This window comes from Theropithecus gelada, chromosome 2 (genome assembly GCF_003255815.1).
Source record: "Theropithecus gelada isolate Dixy chromosome 2, Tgel_1.0, whole genome shotgun sequence".
Classification (NCBI taxonomy): Eukaryota; Metazoa; Chordata; class Mammalia; order Primates; family Cercopithecidae; genus Theropithecus; species Theropithecus gelada.
Window position 1 is genome coordinate 32,972,644 of NC_037669.1, and position 13,934 is coordinate 32,986,577.

Consider the following 13,934-nt stretch of genomic DNA (forward strand, 5'->3'; position numbering starts at 1 on the left):
GCTCAAGCGATCCTCCTGCCTTGGCCTCCCAAAGTGCTGGGATTACAGGTGTGAGCCTCTTTTCCTGGGCTTTGATAATTCCCTGTAGACCAGATAATTTCCATTGCAGCCCTACAATGGGGTTATTATAAACTAATTCCTCCCAATTCTAACCCCTTGTTACTAGTATGTCTCACTGCTATGTATGTTTCATATTTAAACTTCTGCAAATTAGGAAAGAGTTTAATCATGTTGAGGGAAAACACAGTGCATTATTAACTCTAAACCATCCTTCTGAAGTTTCATATGCTTTGTTTACACAGATGTTTTTAAAAGATGAAGTGAAAGAGAAAAAAAAGATATATAAATTGTCAAGTGGTTTTACTAGTCATACTTTCCAGTAGACTGTTTGATCCTTCAAGCTTTGTATGACAAGAAAATTTGTTGCAAAAACTGTCCTGTCAAATAATTCTAAAATGATTTGTCCTATCAAATGAACCCCAAAATGATTTAGAATTCAGAACCATGAATGATTATTAAATGAATACTATAATGTCTATTAATCCCGGAACACCTCTAAAACCTTTCTAAGAATTGCCAAAACTCTTTTATGCTTTTATTTCCAAATCTGGGGCTCCAAGATTTGAAAACAAAATGGCATGTATAAAAGCACTTTCAAAGTATATTACATACACAGTAATAAGAATCCCAAATTTCTGATGTATATAACAGAGTGTTATATACACTTTTATATATGCAGGAGCGAGAATAGCGAACAGAAAAGCACCCCAAACTCTAACGCAAAGATCAATAAAATATTAGCCAGCCAGCAGCACATCAGGCTGCCGTATTGGATGCCTTCAAAGTCGTTGCTTCTGTTCATTAACTTTTGTATCGTATTTATTCAAGAATTGTCCTGTTTAGTTATTGAACTACCTGGGGAATAGCTCAAGAAACCATGAGTTACCCTTTCTCTGCTATTTGCTGCTGAGGTTTTAGAAAAACTAGTTTATTTAATATACGAATATTTTTCAGTTATTCATTTCATCATTATGATACCTGAATCTCCCATTTCAGCACTCATCGACTTTAGGGAGAAACTTTTGAAATAAGATGATATTATGAAAGGTCCAGGAAACAATTCTCTAACATCTATGCAAAATTGTTTTTGTAAGAAATCTCTAAAGTTTAATGACATTTCCTGCAGGTATAGCGAAGGCGGAAATACAAACAGTCCCTTCCACGAAAACGAGGTGCTTTTACAATCACATTTCTCATCAGCTCTTTTCTTTTTTTGCAAAAGTGTTTATCCTAGTGATGTGGATTTATGACAAACGTCAACGGTTAATAAGATAACCAAAAACTGTGAAAATCAAGCGTTCCTGGAATGTATCAGAGCTTCACACTGTTAGTCCTTCGCTTGAGACTCAAGGGCCATATGGCCAGGTAAGTAACCTCTGGAAACCGTTAAACATCCTTCCAGTAAGACAAAATCGTTAAGCCCAAAGTGTTAAAGAAACCCAGTGAGCTGTTCCCCGCAGGTCACCGCCTGCCTCCACCCTCCTCCCGCTCACTGAACGCAAAAAGCTTAGACAGGAACGAAAGAGGCCAGAGGAGACTACAACTCCCAGCAGGCGTCGCGGCGGCAGCTGGCGCTCACGCACGCGCAACCCAGGACACAGGAGTAAAGTCTGCCCGCCTTCTGGGAAGGGAGAATGGCGGCTCCCGGGCTGCGGCTGGGAGCGGAAAGGCTGTTTGCAATGCCTGCGGTGCTGGAGCTACTGAGCCGCTCTAACAGCACGTCCCAAGCCTTTGCTGAGGTGCTGCGGCTACCGAAGCAGCAGCTGAGGAAGCTGCTGTACCCGCTGCAGGAAGTCGAGCGGTTCCTCGCGCCCGACAGGAGGCAAGACCTTCACCTGCGTATCTTTGACCCGAGCCCGGAGGACATCGCGAGGGCGGACAACGTCTTCACGGCCACTGAAGGGAACCGCATCGACTACGTCAGCTCTGCCGTTCGTATAGACCACGCCCCGGACCTCCCCCGGCCTGAGGTGAGAGGCAATTCTCACGGTTCACCTGCGCGCCGGCGTCACAGCGCTAACAGCTGTCCCGGCTGTCGGGCTCGCGGGAGATTTTGCTGTTGTATTTTCTAGCTTTGTGTGAGCGCATGTATTATTTTAACTAAATAGATATACGCCGATGCTCCATGTACGTGGGGATACCCGATAAACCCATCGTAAGTAGAAAATGCAGTCAGTACCCCATAAACCTATCGTAAAGTCAAAAATCGTTAAGTTGACCCGCTGTAAGCCAGAGACTGCCTGTATACAGTTTAAATTATTTTGGGAATGAATATAGAAGACTTCAAAGTGCTTTCAAAGGTTTTCAAACCCAAACTAAGCATTCAAAAAATTAACTCTGTCCTTTTTTCTCCTATTTAACTTAAGTAGGGAAAACATGCCAGACAAATTAGACAGAATTTAGACAGTGAAGAATAGGAAACGAGTAATTGTTTCACAAATGAGATAGTCCTTATCAATAAGTAACTTTCGCCTAATCTAAATTTCCTATCATTTGCAAAAATAATAATTATCTCTAGATGGCAATAATGTGGAAAGTTTTTTATAACAACGTTTATTAGTGAAATTTCATGAGTGAGCATTTTTGCATGTCCTGCAATTTAATGATGTTCTCTTCTAAGTCTGCTAAAAGGCATCTCAACTCTCCATATGTATTTACATTAAGTGCACCATCGCCCAGAGATACTTCATCTAAATATATGTAGAACTATAGTCAGATATTTTGTGTAAATATATGTAGAACTATAGTCAGGATTCAAGGAGTACCTCAATTATTTAATGATTTTGAGACAGCCCTTGCTTTTTTATTTAAGCTTCTAAATTACTGGACTTTTTTGTAATTCGTTTTTAAAATTCAGTTTGATCTACATAATAGCATTAGATTTGCTCTGGCACAGCATTTAAAATTTTTGCAGGACTCCGATCAATTAATTTTGAAGGAGTGACCAGAATTTTCCAGGATAGGTTCCCTGGCCCCTGCCCAGTAAATGTCCCCTATTGTCTTGATAACCAAAAATGCCCTTAAAATCTCCAACATGTCCCTCAAGGGGCAGTACGGCCGTCATTGAGAACAACTGATTGGCATTGTACCCCACTCCCTCAATACCATGTTCAAAAGCAGAGCCATGTGTATTAATGGTTAATATCGAGAATATTCTGTTGTTTTCCACACTATAGAGGAGAAAAGCTTAATTGGAACAAGAGAGATCAAGGGAAAAGAGTACGTTTTTAAATTGCAGTGGTGTTACAGTATACCATGGGGGTGCCTGAGAAAATGTGCTTCCAAACATGTAGTTGTACTTTTCATCTAGTTCTGTTGAACTACATTTAGTTTTTACCCTAAAAAGCTTTGTAAATATGAAATACGTAATAACAGTTGCATATATTCTTGAGTAGCGTAGTGAAACTAAAAGCACAGATTGTAGATATACATGTCCTGAGTTCAAATCCCAACTCCTTCACATTGTAGCTCTATAATTTGGGGTTATTGTGTTCTCTCATCCGTAAAAAGGGGATAATATCACCTACTTCCTAGGATGCTGTAAAAAAAAAAAATAGAATATATGCTGAATGCTTAAAATGGTGTCTAGCACATTGAATTCATTCAATAAATATTAGCTATGTTAGAATTTGAAGTTTTTTGCATCTAATGCAGCATATCATATACAGCTAGTACTTATCTTCTTTTTTCTTGTATAAGGTGTGTTTTATAGGCAGAAGCAATGTTGGAAAATCATCCCTAATCAAGGCTTTATTTTCACTGGCCCCTGAGGTCGAAGTCAGAGTCTCCAAAAAACCAGTACGTTGAAGTTTTTAAATATGTTTGGACTATCTCTTGGATTAACTAACATGAATAATAAATGCTGGAAGGTATAAGAAATCATAAGTGCTAAGTTCCTAGAGAAGTGATTTCTTTCAAAAAAGTAATAAAGTCAGACATCCTAATGCCTGTGTATTTCTCTGAAGAAAAGGAAGTGTAGCTGGATTTATTTTAGTAGTCTAGACAATATCTTCAGAAAATCTTTCTTTATCCAAATTTTGCAAAGAGTTGCCAAATAAAGTGTGTTATTGTCATTCTATATTTCCTTCTGTAACAGTGATCATCTAGTTCTACACTGATTGTAGGGGAAATGGCTTTTAGGTTTTTCTCGCTTTTTTCCTCCTAGAATCTTTTTTAAGGTATAAGGTACATGAATTAGTTACACAAACACATTCAGCATATTCTTATGTGCTTGTTTTCCTAACCAGTCTGCTGTAATAGCTTTCTATCACTTTCTAATTCTCTCTGCTTTCTTCTCAATGACGCAGTCTCTACCAGTATCTAAGATACCCTTTCTTCAAAATCACCCCCACTTTCTCTCACCTTATCTGGCCACGGTAAACCTTTCCACCAACCCTAATGTTCACTATCCCTGTGTATGTGTGTGCGCGAGTGCACACACACCCCTTTCATTGAGTTGGAACCCTTCCATGAAACTTCACTAGGTCTTTTCTTGCTCCCCACTTCATAAAATGATACTCTGGCTCCATTGCTAATTATTCTTTCCATTCCTTAACCCTCCCATCCTTACTCCTGCCCTGCCTTACCAAATAAATCAGCTAAATGATCACTTCTAAGTAGAGTGATCTCCTTCCTTTTGTGAGAGTACAATGGAGGAAATGTATTCTTGACATTCCCAATCTGTAATTCTAAAATCATTTTCCTATAGACAAGTAAACTGACTGGGAACTTAAAATCATTTATAAAAATCTTTCCTTTGGTAATATTTGTTCTAAGATCCAAACAATTGGCTTAACTTTTAAAATTGCCTATCATGCTGGGCACAGTGGCTCACACCTGTAATCCCAGCACTTTGGGAGCCTGAGGCAGTCGGATCACCTGAGGTTGGGAGCTCGAGACCAGCCTGACCAACATGGAGAAACTGTTTCCACTAAAAATATAAAATTAGCCGGGCGTGGTGGTGCATTCCTGTAATTCCAGCTACTCGGGAGGCTGAGGCAGGAGAATCACTTGAACCTGGGAGGTGGAGGTTGCAGTGAGCTGAGATTGCGCCATTGCACTCCAGCCTGGGCAACAAGATCGAAACTCTGTCTCAAAAAAATAAAATAAAATTGCCTATCATAGTCTTATCTTTTCTGATTAATATATGTCCTATGGACATAAAACTATGAATAAACCAGTTTTCATCATCTGTGCATCAATTTTAGTTGCACAAACATTTTGTAATTATATTGTCTATACAGTAAAAAATTGTTTAATGAAAGCACTAAAATCCACCTAATAAAATATGCAAAACATCTTGATTTTAGGGAAGCAATAGTCTAGGTATAGGAAACGATCAGACTTTGGATCTAGGTTTTATGAAAATGTGTATGACTGATGGTAAGCATTTTAACCCATCCTTGCCATAATTAGTTTCTCTTTAAAGTGGAGATATATTGTTCATCAGAGAATGTTGACTGATGCAGTCACAATTTAGAACAGGGTGAATTTGTCACTAAGAGTTAATCCAATAGGAAAGACTCCAAAATATTTTGCCCATATGTTTCTAATATGGAATCTAAAGTTCTTCTTAAGTCATACAGATTCTTTTTTTAAAATGAAGCAAAAAGTAGTATGATCTAAACTTATCTCCAGCCATTCCCCTTCTGTCTTCTCTTCCTGTTCATCATCAGCATAGTTAAGGTTATATGTACTTGACTTTTAATAAATATTTGTTGATTAACTGGAAAACATTTTGAATCATTAAGTAGATGGAGGACATATCTTAAGACAGCTTTTTTTTCCTATTTACTTTATCAGGGACACACAAAGAAAATGAATTTTTTCAAAGTTGGAAAACATTTTACAGTGGTGGACATGCCAGGTTATGGCTATAGAGCACCTGGAGATTTTGTTGACATGGTAGAGACCTATCTAAAAGAACGAAGAAAGTAAGGAAAATATTTTCTTATAATAGTTATACATTTAACCCCAAAGCATGTTTTCATCAGTAGAGTATTATACACATGATTAACACTTCAGTTTTATCAAATGACTTATTTTATAAGGTCCATTTTATTCTCATAATATTCCACAATACAATATCTAGGACCAAGGTATATACTGCTTGCTTGTTTTCTGTCTGTGGTTTAGTTTACCCTTAATATTAAATTTAAGTGTTTTCTCAAATTTTAATTGAGACTAAAGAGTACTCAGCATAGTTAATTTTTTTTTTTTTTTTTTTTTTTTTTTGGAGACAGTCTCATTCTGTGACCCAGGCTGGAGTGCAGTGGCACGATCTAGAGTCACTGCAACCTCCATCTCCCGGGTTCAAGTGATTCTCCTGCCTCAGCCTCCCAAGTAGCTGGGACTACAGGTGTGCACCACCATGCTTAGCTCATTTTTGTATTTTTAGTAGAGATGGAGTTTCACCATGTTGGCCAGGCTGGTCTCAAACTCCTGGCCTCAAGTGATCCACCCACCTCGGCTTCCCAGAGTGTGGGATTACAGGCGTGAGCCACTGTGCCCGGCCCATTAATTTTTTTTTAAACCAAACCTCTTACCTGGCTAATTTTGAAAATGAAAATTGTTGGTTAAAATCAGTAAATTCTGATCATCTTAAAATACTTCAGACATCAGATCTGCTGCAAATAATATCTCTTTTTTGTCTCCTTATGTAGTCAAGTAATAGTTCTGTTTCAAAAATTGCACTATATATAGAAAATTGATGTTAATCTTTTGAAATGTAAAAAAATGTTTATAAGTATCTTATTTGTTGTAGCTTTACATAGAGGGTAAAATCATATATTTACATAAGAAAATGCAAAATATAATTTGTCTGGTTTCTGTTATCTATTAGTGTTAGGGTAATAAAGGCCAAGGTGGGCAGATCATGAGGTCCGGTGGGCAGATCATGAGGTCCGGAGATCGAGACCATCTTGGCTAACATGGTGAAACCCTGTCTCTACTAAAAATACAAAAAATTAGCCGGGCATGGTGGCGGTGCCTATAGTCCCAGCTACTCGGGAGGCTGAGGCAGGAGAATGGCATGAACCTGGGAGGCAGAGCTTGCAATGAGCCGAGATCGTGCCACTGTGCTTCCGCCTGGGCAACAGAGCGAGACTCCGTCTCAAAAAAAAGAAAAAAAAATTCTATACAGGCCAGGCACGGCAGCTCATGCCTGTAATCCCAGCACTTTGGGAGGCCAAGGCCAGTGGATCACTTGAGGTCAGGAGTTTGAGACCAGCCTGGCAACATGGTAAAACCTCGACTCTACTAAAAATACAACAACAAAAAATTAGCCAGGCATGGTGGTGCATGCCTGTAATCCCAACTACTCAGGAGACTGAGGCAGGAGAATCACTCGAACCCAGGAGGCAGAGGTTAGTGGCCCAAGATCGTGCCACTGCATTCCAGACTGGGCAACAGAATGAGGTTCTAAAAAAACAAAGTTTTCTAACTAATGGTTAATTTGATTTTTATAAATTATGGTTTCTATAATTTATAATCTGTAATTTATGGTTAATTTGATTTGTGTCTCTTTCTCCTCGAGTTTAAGCTTTTAGAGGAGGGAAGTCACTCATTATATATCAAGTCCCAGGCAGAATGTCTTATGTCCAATATATCCTTATTGAATTAAGTTAATATTTAGTGAATTTAGTTATTGAAAGTAAATAGCACTGAGACCTACTGGACTGCAGGATAAACTTCTGGCAAATTGAGAATTCCTTTTGCCTGAAGAAATTTTTAAATTTTGGATTGAGATTTACTCCAAGGAGAATTTCTTAGTATAGTAAGGAAGAGGGGATAAATGAATGGCTATATTTTATATTGCCATTAATCTTCTTTTCTACATGCTTATAGCTTGAAGAGAACATTTTTATTAGTGGATAGTGTTGTTGGAATTCAAAAAACAGACAATATTGCCATAGAAATGTGTGAAGAATTTGCATTACCTTATGTGGTAAGTACTTCCTTTCAATCATGGTTGCAATTAGAAATAATCAGTTCTATGTGCATCTGTGTGTACATGCACCTTTTAACAATTGAGCTTGTGTTGCCTCCTCAAAAGATAAAGGAGAGTGCCTTTTGAATAATCTTTTCAATTAATCATCCGTTAATATTAATTAAAATAAGTTCTGTGGCACTTTTTTCTGTCGCTCAGCTGTATGTTTTAAAAATTAAAGGTTTCTTTCAGCTGTTCATTTAATGTTCTTATGTACTTTTCACTTTTTCTTTTTATAGCAACATAAACATTTTTTCAGAAAAAGTTAGCTCTTTAACAGCGGCTTGACAGACAGTACTGATAAGAATGTGAATAAAACTGCCACTTTAAAAGTTGCTTAACTAATTTGAAATTTTAAAATTGTTCCAGGAACATAGCAGCCTCCAGCACACACTAGTAGGATTTTTATATTTTTAAAGCAAACAAAATTTCTTCTGGGTATTTCTTTCAAGTATTCTTTGTCTTTTGACATAGAATACAGAATTGTAGATTGGTATCCACATTAATTTTGCTTTGTGAGACTTCCAGATAAAATAGCACTCTTAAAGTTTCTTTCCAAAGAAAAGTGAAGAACACAATAACTATAATTTGGTTTCAAAAAGATGTCAGAAAGCCACTAATATGTAGAAGTGGAGTTTAGTACAAATCACACCAAGTAACTAATCAGCCACTTTTGTTTTATTCTTGGGGTCTTGGAATTCTTGGGGTTTGCAAAAGTCCTATGAAGCGTTAGAGACAATTTATTAGGAGTCAAAGGATTGATAGTCTACCTAGTAAAAATGCCTAAATATTGCCAAACTAAATAATAGTATTCCTTATTTGGTATCACAGATACTAGTTTATGAAATCATATATTTTCCTCAATTTTAATTGAAAGGAAATATTACTTTCTTCGTTGGAAAAGGAATTGGAATAGAGAAATTATATCTGTATCTCCTTTTAAATATCAGTATATTTGCCTTTATGAGAAAAGACTCCCATTTGTGGAGGGATTCACAGGTCATTAGAAACCACACTTTCTGCTTCTTACTATGGGGAAAACACTGGAACCATGTTTTTCCTCTGCTCTCATACCACAACAATTAACACAGAAGATTTCTGGGGTCAAATATGTAGGGGTTTTTCCTTCACCAACAAGCAGTGGACACCAGCTCGGTATCTGAAAATTTGATTCTGATACTGTCTATCTGGAGATAACATCAGATCCTACAGACTGAGGATTCAGTCCCCAAGACTACTCCTCCCACCTGGCTTCAGACACTAGCCACAATTTTGGGCCTCTAGAATATCTAGACTGGCTTCAAGTTGGGGTTCCCACTGTCCGTTCTTTGGGTTTGATTAATTGCTGGAGTGGCTCACAGAACTCAGGGAAACATGTTTTCTGATGGTATTATAAAGTATATTACAAAGGATACAATGAAGATGCACTTCAGAACCTCCATGTCCTCCTTGGGCATGCCACCCTCTGGGAATGTCCCTGTGTTCAGCTATTTGAAAGCTCTCCAAACCCAGTCTTCTGGGCTTTTATGGAAGCTTCATGACATCAGCATCCCTTCCCCCAGGGCATGGGGTGGGACCCTCTCTGGAATGAGGGTCATATGACCCACAATGAGAAAGGTGAGGGAAGATTACAAGTCTTGTCTTGGAGCAGGTGAATGGAAGGCAGGAGGTCAGAGAGATTTTATTTCCTGATGCCTAACATATCCAACATTAAAACAAAAGATTGTAACAAGGGCTATGGGAGTTATGAGAAAGGCACCGTGGACACAAACCAATATATGTATCATGACATCTCACTCCTGCCATTAGCATCTTTTATGACTAAAAAGCAAAAATGATTTGCCAGGAAATTTAATTTTACAGAAGCTCACCAGGAATACTTGGTGGATTAAGGTTTTATTTTTAATTGATTTTTGTAATCATCCATACTTTGACCTTTTCTGCACTATGATACTTGTCTTTGGACAAGTAGAATTCTGGACTTACTTGGAATATAACTAGTAGACACAACCTACAAATAGCCTGATTTCTGATTTTTTCTTTAGAGCATAGGTCAAAACATGATTACAAATTGACAATTTTATATAGATAAACCCAATATTCATTTATATATCTTAAGCTGTCAGATATATTGTGATCATATGAACAATTGCAAATGTAACTCCAGGACCCTTCTCATTGATCTTTCCAAGATATTATCGCCCTATGTGGTTAAAGCACTATTAAGCAGCAGACACACAGTGTATACTTTATGTGTTTCACACATTTGCTCATTTAATCTTCGTAGCTACTCCTTTATGGGTCATTCTTTTTGTTTTATAGATGAGGAAATAGGTACAGAGAGATAAATTTGCACGGGTCACCTAGTTGTGAATGAAAAATTATAGCTAAAATGTGTAAAATTATTAAGAACCACTTTATTTCTAATGCATAAAAATTTGTTTTCTTATAGATTGTATTAACAAAAATTGACAAATCTTCCAAGGGACATCTTTTAAAACAAGTGCTTCAGATCCAGAAATTTGTTAACACGAAAACTCAAGGATGTTTTCCTCAGTTGTTTCCTGTAAGGTAAGAGTTGTTTTGTTTTTTTGTATTTTATGAAGTAACATGAGAATGTTGTGGGTTTTAAAATTTTTTTATCTCAGTCGTTTTTGGGGAACAGGTTTTTGGTTGCGTGGAAAAGTTCTTTAGTGATTATGAGATTTTAGCACACCCATCACCTAAGCAGTGTAGTGCAGTGTACCGTGTGTGTAGTCTTTTATCGCTCGCCCCTCCCACTTTTCCCCATGAATCCCCAAAGTCCATTATATCATTATTATGCCTTTGTGTCCTCATAGCTCAGCTCCCGCTTATCAGTGAGAACATACAGCATTTGGTTTTTCATTCCCGAGTTACTTCACTTAGAATAATGGTCTCCACCTCCATCCAGGTTGCTTCAAATGCCATTATTTTGTTCCATTTTATGGCTGAGTAGTGCATGGTACATATATACCACATTTTCTTTATCCACTTGTTGAATTGTTTTTATAACTTTATATACTGAAAACCTGTAATACTGTCAGTATCTCTTAAAGTGTCACTTAAAACTAGAGGCATTTGAAGGCCAGGTGCTGTGGCTCACACCTGTTAATCCTAGCACTTTTGGGCGGATCACCTGAGGTCAGGAGTCCAAAACCAGCCTGGTCAACATGGTGAAAACCTATCTCTAGAAAAATTAAAACAAAAAAAAATTAGCCAGGTGTGGTGGCACACGCCTGTAATCCCAGCTGCTTGGGAGGTGGAGGTTGCAGTGAGCCAAGATCGCAGCATCGCACTCCAGCTTGCGCAACAGAGCAAGACTCCGTCTCATAAAAAAAAAAAAAAAAAAAAAAAAAAACCTAATATATCCATACCTGAGAAACATTTTGGCTGATCTCCATACTGATGGACAGACAGAGGGATGGATGGATGTAGGAAGACAGATAGAAAAATAATATATACAGTAACAGTGATGGTAATTTTTTTAAAACCTGAAAAGTCTAACAAGGTAATTGAATATTTGTTACAAAAAAGAACAAACTAAAGAGATCAAGACTTATTCTGGAAAACAAAGCAAAACAGAAGGTATAGTGAAATTTTTGGAATCATGAAGGAAATGGATCAGATATTGATCAGATCTTAGGATACTACAAGACGGGGCTGGGGGAAGAGAAGAAAGCTAGAACACATTAAAAGATATTCTGCTTTCATACATGAAATCATAAGAATTTGCAAATTTTTTTAAGTTGATGAATTCAGATGTTATCTCTGAGGAAAGGAAGAAAATTATTTTTTTCTTTTCTTTTCACAGCTCTGTGACCTTTTCTGGAATCCATCTGTTGAGAAGCTTTATAGCCAGTGTAACAGGAAATCTTGACTAACGATTCCCAGTTTAACTGAAGATTCAAAAAAAAAAAAGAAGCTTTATGCTAACTGGAGTTAAATACCTAGAAGAATTCCAACATTGTTTTAAATGTTGGGCATCTATAACTTCCAGGAGGATCACTTCAGCTTTAAAACAAGAATTTGCGCCTGGGGGGAAAAAAGTTTATAAGTAATTGAATTATGGTGTTCATTAGAACAGCTACTAGCTGATTCCCCTGTTTTAACAAACTGACGAGCAAGAGCACAGCCATAAAATGAAAACCTGTTACAACTATGTAGAGAAGGGTTTGACATTTTATTGGGCTTTTGTCTTTTGAAGAATATGTCTACTACGTGTATTTTTTTTTTTTTTAATGTTAATATGGGCCAGGTAAAAGGGGGCTGCTTTTCTGTTAAGCATCGATAGGTAAGTTGATGGATAAATGTTACTATGTAAGCCTATTTTTTTGAGTCCTTATTTGAATATTGAAAACATTCTTGATAAAATGTGTTAGTCCATGTTGGAAACAACCAAAAGAACAGAATTCAAGTTCCAGTTCTGATGTTTATTATATATGTTGGATCTTGGGCAACTTACTTGATTTCTCTGAAATTTATGTTACTGTAACCTTGAAAGCTATTAGGAGTAAAATGGTTTTACAGCAGGTAACATGTGAGAAGACAGCTACATATTTGTGAAGCCAAACCAACAAAGAAATATAGCAAAATTCACAGGCAGATTACAGGAAATGTCCTTTCACGGGGGAAGTAACATTTTCACTAGTGAAAAAAGCAAAAAACAAAAATAGCTTTAAGTGAGAAAACTAATTTGCAAAAGGCAAGAGAAAAAAGCTGATGGGACAGTTTAGACGGCTACATTTAAAATTCAGAATGGAAAGATAAAGCCTTTGAACTAAAGGTAATAGAAAAGATTTTTGTGAAGGTGCCACTGACCTATTCATATAAGTGGCTTAGCTTTTCAAAGTAAAGCTGAATATTAAAAGGTTATAGCTGTATTGCTGGATAAAAAATTAATTAAAGCTATAAACCAACTTCATGGCTTTTTTTCAGAAAATAATCTGAATATATTGTCAGTTGTATAGTTGATGGAATTGGTCTAATCTAACCCGGAATGTTTTCAGCTAGAAAAAAGATTTTTTTAATATAGACATTCATAAAATATATAGTAACAACAGAGTTATCTTGGAAGTCATCTTTTTGTCTGTCAGTGTTACTTTACTGCTTTGATTTATCCTTGGTTCTCCTATAAGCAGAGCCTGAGCCAAAAGCTTACATACGTAAATTTGGGAAGTGATCCCAGGAAACAGTGGCAAAATGAAACAAGACAGGCCTATTAACGACATATGCATTGAGTTAGCCAAAACGTAGGCACTAGTGCTAGATCTTGAGGGAACTTATGACAAGTCTTAGGAAATATGTGTTCTACAGTGAGCAGGTCTATGCAACCTATCCCCAAAGACTGAGGGTGCTGAGATGCCAAAGAAAGAGGCCGACAAATCCATTGTGTCAGAAAGAAACATTTAATAGGGACTTATGCACAGAAGCCATGTCTCAGGCAGTGACGAGACAGTGGATCCCCGCAGTTACCCCCGACCCAGGGCTTGTATGACATAGAGAAAAGGGTTTACATGCTTCAGAAGGAACATGTGAGACACTGAAGTCAACTCCTCAGGGAAAGGCAAGAATGCTGTTTGCACCATAGCCTAAAATTTGCCAGGATTTACAGTGAGTGTGTGTTCTTTTAATAGGTAAAAGTAGAAATCTTAGAGGCATTCCTGGAACTGGTTATCAGAAGTCAACATGGTAGATTAGCATCCAAGATGGAAGTTAGCCTCACACTGTGCCTCTGAATTTCTCTGAGGAGGGGATGGGATAGCCCCACACCTCTTCTGGGTTGTACATACCCCAGTGCTAGGCAGTTCCTGCAGCTGTTGAGAAGCCCAGGGGCAGGAAGTGAGTCGTCCCCAGAGCAAGAGGCAAG

At 37.5% G+C, this 13,934-nt stretch overlaps 1 protein-coding gene across 2 annotated transcripts; it reads left to right on the forward strand.

The window, feature by feature from the left end:
- The first annotated feature begins 1,613 nt into the window (after window positions 1-1,613).
- GTPBP8 (GTP binding protein 8 (putative)) lies at window positions 1,614-12,394 on the forward strand. Of its 2 annotated transcripts, XM_025375564.1 has the most exons (6): window positions 1,614-2,030; window positions 3,760-3,858; window positions 5,863-5,993; window positions 7,906-8,005; window positions 10,500-10,618; window positions 11,880-12,394. In XM_025375564.1, the coding sequence occupies exons 1-6, from the start codon at window positions 1,695-1,697 to the stop codon at window positions 11,947-11,949; spliced, it is 855 nt and encodes a 284-aa protein (XP_025231349.1). In that variant the 5' UTR covers window positions 1,614-1,694; the 3' UTR covers window positions 11,950-12,394. The 2 variants fall into 2 exon arrangements, with proteins under 2 accessions (XP_025231349.1, XP_025231350.1); XM_025375565.1 differs by lacking the exon at window positions 3,760-3,858 and having other exon boundaries at window positions 1,652-2,030.
- The last annotated feature ends 1,540 nt before the right edge of the window (window positions 12,395-13,934 follow it).

What these genes read in the sequence shown, in the direction of transcription:
- GTPBP8 (XM_025375564.1), top strand. Translation starts at nt 1,695, where the DNA reads ATGGCGGCTCCCGGGCTGCGGCTGGGAGCGGAAAGGCTGTTTGCAATG. An exon ending in CGGACCTCCCCCGGCCTGAG is followed by an intron (nt 2,031 to 3,759) that starts GTGAGAGGCAAT and finishes TTCTTGTATAAG; the next exon opens with GTGTGTTTTATAGGCAGAAG. An exon ending in AATTTGCATTACCTTATGTG is followed by an intron (nt 8,006 to 10,499) that starts GTAAGTACTTCC and finishes GTTTTCTTATAG; the next exon opens with ATTGTATTAACAAAAATTGA.